At 41.5% G+C, this 12293-nt stretch overlaps 1 protein-coding gene across 2 annotated transcripts in view; it reads right to left on the reverse strand.

The window, feature by feature from the left end:
* Positions 1-7022, reverse strand: part of GPNMB (glycoprotein nmb) — a 28624-nt gene extending 21602 nt beyond the window's left edge. The window contains exon 1 of one of the 2 annotated variants that reach the window (XM_017673629.3): positions 6800-7022. In XM_017673629.3, coding sequence (XP_017529118.1) covers positions 6800-6869 — 70 coding nt within the window. In that variant the 5' untranslated portion in view covers positions 6870-7022. The remainder of the gene's footprint in view (positions 1-6799) is intronic. The other variant, XM_017673627.3, reaches the window with a different exon arrangement.
* Positions 7023-12293: the final 5271 nt, after the last annotated feature.

A 12293-nucleotide genomic window follows, 5' to 3' on the forward strand; every position in this document is an offset into this window, starting at 1 on the left:
GATAAAGAAAATGTGGTACATATATACAATGGAATATTATTCAGCCATGAAAAATAAACCCTGCCATTTGCAACAACATAGGTGGACCTAGAGGGTTATGCTAAGTGAAATAAGCCAGGTGGAGAAAGACAAATAGCACATGATTTCACTTACTTAAAGAATCTAAAAACAAAACAAAACAAAATGAACAAAATAGCATAGGCTCATAGAGACTAAGAAGTGACTGGTGCTTACCATGGTGAATGGGTGGGAGGGTGAGGAGGATAAAGGGGCACAAAAATACTCATTCATAATATAAATTGGTCATGGGGGTAGTAGTAGAGCATGGAGAATATAGCCAATGATCCTGTAACATCTTCTATTTTCACAGATAGAACTACATTCCTGGGGGTAAGGAGTTAATAATATAGGTAACTGTTGAACCACTGGGCTGTATACTTGAGACCAGTGTAAGATTGTATATAAATGATACTTCAAAAAAAAAAAAAGAATTGTTAAGTCTTCTCCCATGAATTGATCTGTTTATCACAAGGAACTGACCTTTATCTCTAGTAATATTCCTTATTCTGAAGTATACTCTAATATTAATATTTAGTGTTTAACTGGTACATCTTTTTCCATTCTTCTAACTTTAACTTATATACATTTTTATATTTGAAATGGTTTTCTTATTGATGGCATATTTTTTCTTTTTTAAATAATCTGGTCCGACAATCTCTTTTATTTTGAATGCTTAGGTAATTTACATTTAATGTAATTATTGATATTGTGGGATTAAAGTGTGCCATCTTGTTTTCTATTTGTCCCATCTGTTCTCTATTCCTTTTTTATTTTCCTGTATTTTTGGGATTATTTTTAGAATACATTTTATCTCCACTATTGGCTTATTAGCCATATCTTTTTGTTTTGTTTTGTGGTTGCACCAAGGTTTATAATACTCTAGTTATTTTTAAATTATTTCCAATCTTGAATTGATGTCTTTTTTGCCTTGCCTGACATCTTCAGCTGTCACGTGGTCTTGCCTCAGAGAATTGTAGCCCACAGTTGTCTACCAGAGCCATTTTCTGTCTATACTCCTCTTTTTTCCCTGTTGTAGAGCATCTATAACAGCTCAAAGTTCCGGAGGCTTACTCTCCCACCTTCCCTTATAGTTTGGACAGGAGCAGATGATTAGAGCCTAGCCAATAGCAGCTGAGAGGCAATCCTTTGGGGACTTTTGGGCAAGGTTTTCCTCCTGCGTAACAAGAAACTCGTGAGAGCAAAGTGCATGTTTTCTCCAGAATTGATTTTGGAGATGGCAGTCTAATGATGTGATGGCTGGAGTTACAACAGCCCTACTTAATCATGAAAGCATGCATCTGAGGAAGCAAGACAAGATACAAAGCATGTCAGAATGAAGGATAAAAAGAGTTCTTGGTGTTGTTGAGCCCTTGCCTACCTCTAGCCTGATTGAGATAGTAAATATCTTACACAATCTCAGTTGTCAATAACCCTCAGCCAGCCCCTAACCATACACTCTCATAAATTGTTCTTTCATCAATTCATATGGTCTTGTGGCTTGGCCTGGCCCTGGGTACTTAGAACCAGAAATGCTGTCCTCTCTTAAGTCCTGGAAGAGCCCCTCCACAAAGTGTGGTATTTGGTAGGTGTTCAGAGAAGCCATATTAATTGGATACCACTAATCTGTCTTCTTTTCCTTCCTTCTGGTAGGTGGAAGGAGCGACATGTTGCTCCCTTCTTAAAGGGGAGGCAGATAGAATGGGAAAGAACACTGAACTGGGAGTCATAGAATCTAGTTTGTACTCTTGGTTCTCCTACTAAACAGGCTGTGCAACTTCAGGCCATGTCTTCTCTGAGCCCTCAAATCAGACAAAATCCAAATGTCCTGTGATTTTGTGAGGTAGTGTCTGTTTCCAAATAGGAACAAAGTGACAGCAGGAAATGCATGTTTATCAATGTTTACAACTCGACATTCACTCAAACTGAGTCATAGGATGGGAGAATGTTCTATCTGGAAAGAACGTAGGTAAGTTAGTTCAAATCCCTTCATTTTATACATAAAGAAATTCAGGCCTAGAGAAGTGATATGATTTACTCAGGGTCATGTCTGAGTAGAAATGAAGATTCACATCTTTTGATTCCCAGGTCCACCATTCTGAAACGTCTGCCCCTTGCTCAGATCCTGAGAGAAAGTCAGTGTTTCCGGAAACATAATCAAAACACTGATTTTGATTTTAAATGTTGGAAGTCAAGGAAAAATACAAACTTAAAAGGAGTGATAAGGAATAGACACAAGTCCATGGAAAAGAATAGAGAACACAGAAATAGACTCAGAAAAATGCCCTATTGAATTTTGACAGAGATGCAAAAATAATTCAATGGAGGAAAGAGGCTTTTCAACAAATGGTGTTACAAAAAAGTTAAAAACATGGAAAAACCTCAGGCTCTAGGCTGGGCAAGAATTTAGATTTAACATAAAAAAACAATCCATAAAAGAAAAAGATGATAAATTTGACCTCATTACAGTAAAAACTTGTGCTCTGCCAAATACCATGTGAAGAGGATGAAAAGGCAATTACAAACTGGGAGAAAATATGTGCAAACTGCATTTCCAATAAAGGCATATTATCTAGAATACATAAGGAATTTTTGAAACTCAATGTTAAAGGACAAATGAATTTTTTTTAAATGGGTAAAAGACTTGGGCATTTCACTGAAGAGGATGTAAAGGTGGCAAAGGAACACAGGATAAGATGTTCGATAACATTAACCAGCAGGAAAATGCATATTAAAACCACAGTGAGATATCTTTATACAACCATTAGAATGACTAAAATTAAAAATGACACATTAAATGTAGGTGAGGATGTGAAGAAACTGGCACTCACATTGCTGGTGGAAATGTATAATGGTATAGTATATTGCCTAAGAAAGTTTGGCAGTTTCTTGTAAAACTAACATGTAATTACCATGCAACCAACCAATTCTCCTTGGGCATTTGTCCTAGAGAAATGGAAACTTATGATTCACATAAAAACCTGTACGTGAACATTCGTAGCAGCTTATTTGTAATAGCCCAACCTAGAACAACCCAGTGGGTAAACGTGAGACTGAGGACATCCACACTATCGAATACTAGTTGATTAAAAAAAGAACAGATTATTGACATATGTAACAACTTCAACAAATCATGTTGGGTAAAAAATCCAATCCCCAAGGATTACACACTGTAATGATTCCATTTACGTAACATTTTTGAAGTGACAAAATTATAAAAACATTTAATTAGTGGTTGGCTGTGGTGTGAAAAAGGGAAGTATGAGGTATCCTTGTGGTGATGGATCTGTTCTGTATTTCTACTGTATCAATGCCAACGTCCTTGTGAGAGTGTACAATAGTTTGTCAAAACATTGCCATTGGATCAATCTGGGTACAGGGTACAGAGAGATCTCTTTGTATTATTTCTTAAAACTGAATGTGAATCTACAATGACCTCAAAATAAAAAGTTGAATTAAAAAAATAGAGTAACATAGACCCCATAGTAGAAGACTTTAAGAGAAAAAAAATAAAGGTGTATGTGGCAAGGGAATACATGAAGGCAAATGGTGTCACACCCAGTGCGACTGTGGCTTTTCCCTGTCTACTGGGGACTCCCTGCTCTGTTCACCAGCAGAGAGGTGGTGGCCAGGCAGCTCTTGCCAACTACTTTGTCAACACTTTCTCTTCTTTTCACCAAGGCTACAATTGGAAAGTGGCAAGAAATCCCTCAGTGTTTGATACACTGCTAAATGCTACCCATCTGCATTTTTTCTGGCCAGAATATTTAGTCCAGGGCAAGGTAAAGCCAGGAATGTAAGGTTTTGTTATATTGCCCAGTAGGCTGGGCCTCTCAACTTCATAATCTGTTGTTCTGAGCAGAGCCAAGAGGCGCTGGGGGAAAGAAGGCTAGAATTAGGTGCATGGGTCTCCACTGACCCGTCAGTCCTCTGCCCCTCCGCTCCCAGGCTGCAGACTCTGGGGGAGGCTGTCCTGGGAGGTACGCTGAGAGGAGCCAGGTGCTACTGAGTACTCTCCCACTCCATGCTTTTTTTTTTTTTTTTGAGAGGGCATCTCTCATATTTATTGATCAAATGGTTGTTAACAACAATAAAATTCTGTATAGGGGACTCAATGCACAATCATTAATCAACCCCAAGCCTAGTTCTCAACAGTCTCCAATCTTCTGAAGCATAAAGAACAAGTTCTTACATGGTGAACAAATTCTTACATAGTAAATAAGTTATTACAGGGTGAACAGTGCAAGGGCATTCATCACAGAAACTTTCGGTTTTGATCACGCATTATGAACTATAAACAATCAGGTCAAATATGAATATTCGTTTGATTTTTATATTTGATTCATATGTGAATCCCATATTTCTCCCTTATTATTGTTATTATTATTATTATTATTTTTAATAAAATGCTGGAGTGGTAGGTAGATGCAAGATAAAGGTAGAAAACATAGTTTACTGCTGTAAGAGGGCAAATGCAGATGATCAGGTGTGTGCCTATAGACTAAGTATTAATCCAAGCTAGACAAGGGCAACAAAACATCCATGGATGCAGAAGATTTCTCTCAAAACAAGGGGGTTGGGGTTCTAAGCCTCACCTCTGTTGATCCCCAATTTTTCACCTGATGGCCCCCCTGTGACTGTGCCTGTCTTAGGTTGTTCCTCCCTTGAGGAATCTTACCTGTCTCTGGATAACCAGTCATCTTCCGGGGCCATACAGGGAAATGTAAAGTTGATAAGTGACAGAGAAGCAATATTGTTTGAAAAGGTTAGCTTTTTACTTCTTTGCAGATTTATGCCCTGTGGCTTTTATGCCCAGCATTTGTCTTGAGGTATCTTTACCACTTGGAAGAATTATGATACTCGGTAATTTCGTTATGAGGCACGAATTCTACTTAAGGGTTGTAATTAGGAAGGAAGAAGAAAAGCTATAGAAGTAGCAGACGGAAGAAAACATGGGAAGATTGATTATTTCTTTGACATATCTTCTTGTAGAGTATCCACGCATCTTTTATTAGCTCTCATAAGAACCCCATTACCCAGTTTTGCAAACGATGCAATGAAAGCTCGGGGCAGCTGAATCACTTGCGCAGCCCCACAGCGGGCAGGGAACCCGAGTGTGCCCAACTGCAGGAAGGAGAGCGGTTGGCGTGCAAGCCTCTTTCTCCCTCTTCCCTCCTGTGTGGCCTCGGGTGAGCTACTTGTCTCTGTGGCCCGCTCCTGACTGGGAAACGGGACCGTCACAGAGCCAGCCTCTGTGTGAGCCAGGCATCCGACCCGCGGCGCTCGGGCGCGGTCCCGGCGGCTGGGCTCCCTCTGCAGGACACCGGGTCTTCGACCGCCCGCGTCCCGGGCGTCGGCGGCGCGGGGTTTCCCAGGACCCGCAGGGCCCCAGCCTTCGGCCTCGGTTGCTGCGAGCGGCCTGGTCCCGCCTCTGCCCCCCAAGCCCCTCCCCACCGGGGCCAGCGCCCCTTCTCAGCCCTCCCACCCCCAACCCCGGACCTCTCCAGCTCCGGGAAACCCGCGCGCCCCCGGCTACCAGCAGGTCCCCTCTTCCTCTCTCCACGCAGCTATCGCCCCAAATCCCACCCTCGAGGACAACCTAATGGAAGGGCTATTCGTTCCCGCAAGGAGCAGGAATGAAATGAGAAGGTGCACTGGCGCCCCAGGTCGCATACCAGGATTCTTCTCTCTCAGAACTGGGCCAGTCAAACAAGACCTGGGCTCTTGGTTTCCTACCTGCTGAAGAGGGAGCGGACCATCTACTCGGCCAAGGTACTCGCGGGAATTACCTGAGCAACGTAAGCAAGCAGCCATCCTAGAGACTGCACATGGTGGGCCAGGGGTAGATGCGGGTCCCTCCCCAGCACCTCCAGCAAGCGTCAGGCAGAATCAGGACCCTGGACTTTGCACCCAGTGAATGTCACCGCTCTGTTGGAGTGAGGTGGAGTGGCCCTTCTGGGCTATGTGCTTCTCTTTCTTCTCCCACTGCACACTAACTCTGCCTGGAGGATGAGGGCCTCCATCCCATGGACTAGACAAGCGGCCTGCAGGCCAGTTGAATGGTTCACAACCCTGGCTTCACATTCCAAACGCAAGAGGAGCTTTTAAAAGAAGGGTGCTCCTGCCTCACCCCCGGAGATCAGGGTTTCATTGACCTGGGCATCAGCGCTGCCAACAAGTCTTCGGCTTCCAATACGGAACTAGAATAGAGAGACCAGGGCTTCATCTCTCGGTACCCTGGCTCGAGCAGCAGCAAGCTCCTGCAAGTCTGGGAAGAACAGTCAGCTGGCTTAGCAGCTGCTTCTGGGCTGGGATGATTAGCGAGCATGTCTCTAGCGTTGTACCCTATTTCATCTGAGCTTTCTACCCTATTGGATAGAAACCAGACAAAGTTTAGTGGGTTGCACTGCTTTGTTCTCAGGCCAGAGGCTGTTCCCCTCACACCCCCACCCTCCCACTGTCTGGCAAGAGAGGAGGTGGCAATTGTGATGGGAAAAAAAACTCCGTAAGACAGGGGCTGTGTGGTTACTACTTTCCAAGGGTCCAAAGCAAAGAATGGAGCTGGAGGTGTTTTGCTGTAGTTTCAACATTCCCATCACTTTCCAGAAGAAGAAATGAGTGAACATGAACACATCCTGGGGAGTTTCATGAATTCCAGCTTCTGGCTCAGCGTTACCTCACACCACATGTCATTTCAGCCAATAGCTAGAGAACGGGTTAAACACAAATTGAGCTTACTCACGTTTAGCAGTATCCAGTGGCAGTCTTGTAACCAGAAGCAGAAATCCTAGGAAACAGCATAGACGTTTCATGCTGGAGTCTCTCAGACCCAGGCACTCAAGGTTCAACTTGTAACTCCTCTGGCTCCATCCACTAAGGACAACAGTCCTTCTCTGGCCTCTACTGCACCCTGCTCCTTACTGTAATTTAATTCAGGGCCTTGGGGCAGATCATGTGATGGCTTAAGCAGCATTGCCTGATCTGGTCTCCCGAGTTCAACCTCTTAAAACTCGTGCTTCTGACTCACTCACTCTTAGCATCTATTTATTCACTTTTCAGATGCACACTGTTTCAGGGTTGTGATTCCACATTTCTAATTAAGGGACTTCCTCTCCTGTGGACTCTATTTCAATATCCTTCACCAAGTAAGATTTCAATTTCCAACGTTATCACCTTGCTATGTTGCTGTTCCTTTACTGATTCAGCGCACCCAGCTCCTGTTGAGATGTCACAGTTATGTCTCTTTCTCTTGTTATTTAGATGACCAGCACCTCCCAGTGCTACTTAATGCTTGAACGTTCCCTTCCCCCAAGCGGAGAAGTAGCTCTTCAAATCACTTGAAATTGTGGATTCTTACATGGATAATAGCAGAGGTTGTGCCAGAAGGTGCTTGAAACAGTTGCACAGGCCTCCACTAGCTGAGCAAGTCTGTGAAAAACAGACTTAGGATATCTGCATAATTCCATGTAACTCTTGGAACAACCTGCAGAATTTTTGGTAAAGTGCTGTTAAAGCATTTATGTGTTATATCACTCAGGGCCAATTGCGTAAGACATACTGTGTATTTCATGTTACAGAAAACAGACATTAAATGCAAAAACAGGCTTGCCTGGAACATACATTTGATATAATCAAATCATGTCTGGTTACAGAATGTACAGAAAATGCAGCAACATGAACACTTTATTGCATGTGTTCTCTAAGTCACATCCACATGACCATTTCCAGTACATACAGAAGTCCTGGTTGAGGCCAGGGTGAAATTTGGAGTGCTGATTGATGTTTCAGTTGTGCTAATGAGGAATAGATAAAAAGAATCTGGGAAACTGAACTCCATCTGCAGATGTAGCCAACTCCCTCCCCTAAGGACACACACAGCTCTTTAGAGTGCCTTTTTTTTTAAAGCCTTTGAAACAAATATGAAGGGAACATATTATTCACAATAAAAACAAAACTGTTTTCAAATACAGATGAATAAACAAATAATCGAAGTGTTTATTAGTTTTATGTAATGTGAATAACCTATATAGTTATATTTGTTTGTTACAACAAATGTGTAACTTTCATAATTCAAAAAAAAAAGCTTTCAGTTTAGGGAAAACTCACTACTGATATTTTTAAGTATTATTGCCCCCCCCCTTTTTTTTGCTGACAATTAGTCCTGGCTTGGGTTTTTGGCCAGATTAGCTACCTCTGTCTCTAAATAAATTGAAACTCTCAAACTCATTTGTAACAAAACCTTAATTAATAGGGAGATGGACACAGTGATCAAATCTTTTATGTCTTCTCTTCTTCCCTCCCTGTCAAGGGGCAGGGGCTAAGGCAATAGGCAAAAAGGTAGGCAGCCGGATGGAGGTAAAGAAGAAAGCAGTTCTTAATTGCAAAGCGCTGCACATTGGATAATCTGTGCCTTGATAATCAACAGTTGACCACATATTAAGTTGTTTACTTTGTAGGACTCAGATAGAGAGCTATTCTTGATAAGGAATATCCTCAAGGTTTTGTTTCATTTTGTAATAAAATCATAGTGTGAGTTAAATTTGACATAGTTCATTGAAGGAAGGGAACCATCTCAATTACTTGGTATCATTGACAAGATCATTTTGTTTGGAAACGATACTGATAAAAGAGTCAACATTTTAAAAATGTACTAAATTGCCTCTAGGCATCCTGGTTTCTGACATCCCTTGTGGTGGCTGCAGTCCCAGCCTGAGCAGAACCTGAGCTGTAATGACTGCAGCAGCTGCCCCCAGGGGGACATGTGAGGAGGCAGGTGGCAATGAGACTCAAAAGTCATGGCAGGCAGCAGAGGAGTTAACATTTTTAATTTTAGGAGTTTCTCCATTCAAACTGGTGTTTTTATGCAAGATAATACAAATTAACATCCCTTTCTCCCCAACTCTTGTAAACAGCTATTGTATTAGTTCCCTATTACACCTGCAACAAATCGCAAAACCTTGGAGGCTTAAAACCCCACAAATCTGGGGTCAGAAGTCAGAAGTCTGAAATGGGTGTCACTGGACCTAAATCAACTGTTAGCAGAGCAGATCTAGTCAAGAATCTATTTCCCTGCCTTTTCCAGCTTCTAGAAGCCTTCTCATAGCTCCTGGCTCATGCCTGTGTCCCCGTTCAGAGCTAGCAATGGCTGGTGAAGCTTTTCTTACACCGAACCACTGAGACTGATTCTCCTTCCTCTCTCACTTATAAGGATGCTTGTGATTACATTGGGCTCACCTGAAAATCCAGATTAATTTCCTTGTCTTAATGTAAGTTGATTAGCAACCTAATGCCATCTGCAACCTTAATTCCTCCTTCCTTGCCATACAACATACTCACAGGTCCCAGGGATTAGGGTGTAGGCATCTTGGGGAGCCATTATTCTGTCTATCACAGTTACACACTAGTTATGATTTAGCAAAACATTCTATTTATGAAGAGTGTGTGATGAAAACAGTGTTGGGAAGTACCTCTCAAAGATTACAAGACTTGTTGAAATAAAGCCTTTAATATTTGGCAGAGCAGAAAGGCAGAATAAATTAAAGAATCAGTTCAGAGAGAGAAAGCCCATGTGACTGCCTTGTCCTAATGTGGGTTTTTTATGTGTTAATAATACGAGTCACAGTTTTTAGATGTAAGCATTAACAAATGACTCAGAGACTTATGTTTTGTGTCTAGTTTTTCAGTCTCTCTTTTCTGGGTGCTCTGTACATGAATAAGTATTTAAACTCCCTTGTTTCCAGGTTTACTAAGTTTTGAAATTACTCTTTCATAAAAATATTTTTCCTAGGTTTTCAGGGATGAAAAAATGAATTGCAAAAGTCAGTCCATCTTTTTCTGGCCATCCTTACAATCGCAAAGCATCAATGGCAGTCTTATTTTTAGCCTGATTTTCAACCTGATGGAATTGGACACTAGATTTGGGTTTTCTTTTTGAGTGCTGGCTGCAAACATTTTTTTTGACATAACTTCTTATGGAGTTACTAGTTTGAAATTAGAAAGAGCAGTAGGTATAGAAAAATGTGGATTATCACACTGTTTAAATCCCAGTTTTGTTTTTAAAGTACTTTCTCTGAATTATTAATGTAGGAGGAGAGTAAGACGTGAGAGTTTACTGTGTGGATGTGGAAGCAATATGAATATGCTCCTTTCTTTTCTGCCTTTGGTGCCCACTGAACAGTGGAACAGAGAAGGGAGAAATAGAATGGGCTCTATGGTGAGAGAAAGAAGAGAGGGGGCTAAAATAGAAATGTGGATGGACACTGGCTTCCACTTTTATGGTAATTATGGATTATCTGGAAATGCCTCAGAATACTGGAGCAAGGGCATTGCACTCATTCACTGGAGATCAATTGCAAACCCAAGAGAGAAGAAGCTAAAGCAGAAATCAGAAGGGATTTTGACTATAGTAGAAAGGCCAGGAAGTGAGAAGAGCATCTTGGATCTTTATTCTCACAACTAAATTCAGCTTTTTCTCAATGAAATTTTAAAGCACTTTAGATAGAATTTAATTCAGCAAGTGCCAATGGTGGTCTGTATTTCTATGGTAGCCACCATCCACTAAGGCATGAATGACATTCTCTGACTTCAAAGGAACATAAGATCTCTTCGGGAGGATAAGACATTAACCCATAAAACAGGTAAAAATATGAGACATTACTTGAAATTTTTTATTCTGGAAACTTTCAAACACACAAAAGTAGAATAACAGTCTTATGAACCCATAGGTTACTTCAGTGATCATCACTGTATGACCAATTTTGTCTCACCCACCCCCCTACCCACACCATTTTCTGCTGGATTATTTTTGGTACATGGCATTTAAATTAGTCATGCAGATAGAGCTAAAGGAGTTCAGAGAAGATGGAAGATGCAGAAAAGTCTCTATGGAAAAAATTATAACTTGATTTAGTTCTTGAATGATGAATTTAGTTGGATAAGCAGAGAGGAGGCATGGTTCCAGATGGGAGGAGTAATATGAATAGAAGAAAGAACATTAAAAAAAAGAAGGAATGAAGTACTGATACAATGTAGATTAACTTTAAAAGCATTAAACTAAGTGAAAGAAAACAGACACAAAAGGCCACATATTGTCCGATACGATTTATATGAAATGACGAGAATAGGCACATCCATAGAAAGAAATTGGTGATTGCCAAGGGCTATAGGAAGGAGAGAATGGGGAATATCTGCTAAAGGGGTGGGGGGTTTATTTTGGTATGATGAAAATGTTTGGGAACTAGACAGAGGTGGTCAGTGCATAACACTGTGAATATGCTAAATGCTGCTGAATTGTTCACTTTAAAATGGTTAATGATGTTATGTGAATTTCACCTTGGTTGAAAAAAGACATGATTCTTTTTTGAACATTAATGACTAATTCCACAATAACCTTCGTCAGGTGCACCAGGCATGATGCTAGAGACTGAGGATAGAATGGAGAGGAAGGCTCCTGGATTTTGGGGCTTACAGTCCAGCTGGAGGCAGCAGCCAGGTGAAGAAGCATGTGTAGGAGCTTTGATAGAAATGCATCAGGTGTGCGGCAGGTGCATAAAGAAAGGGACTGTCCTGTGCCATATGAAAAGCACTGTCCAATACAAATCTAATGTGAGCCACATCTGTGATTTAAAATGTCCTGGTAGCCACGTGAAGAAAAGTAAAGAGAAACAGTTGACATTATTTTAATATTATGCATTATTTAACTCAATATCCCTAAAACATCATTTCAGCATATAACCAACATATAAGATTATTAACAAGATCTTTCACGTTCTTTTCTCACACAGTCTTTGAAATCCAGTGTGTGTTTTACTCTTACAGCACATGTCAGTTTAGGCCAGCACATTGCAGGTGTCCACTGGCAACGTGTGCCAGTGACTGGTGTGCTGGACAGTGCAGCTCTGGAGGGACAGGAAAGCCTCCTTCAGGTGACAAGGCACGGCCTGGGGCCTCCAGGCAGAGGAAGTCCTGGGGCCACTGCCCAAAAGGGAGCAGAAGCTGGAGGGCTGCTGAGGACTGCAAGCTGTGAGGTGACAGGGTTACCCTACAGCCTGATTTTGATGGAAAGTGAGCATAATAGGGAGGATGTTTTAATACACATCTGTTATTTTTTTCTTTGAGGGATTTCCCAGGAATGGGGATAATGAAGAGGAAATGGAGAGGTTGAGTTCCCATTACACAAAATTGATTTAATGACCGCTTCCCTCTGCCCTGACTTGCCGTCTCCAGCATTCTTTTCA

The sequence above is a fragment of the Manis javanica genome, chromosome 6 (assembly GCF_040802235.1).
Source record: "Manis javanica isolate MJ-LG chromosome 6, MJ_LKY, whole genome shotgun sequence".
Taxonomy (NCBI): domain Eukaryota; kingdom Metazoa; phylum Chordata; class Mammalia; order Pholidota; family Manidae; genus Manis; species Manis javanica.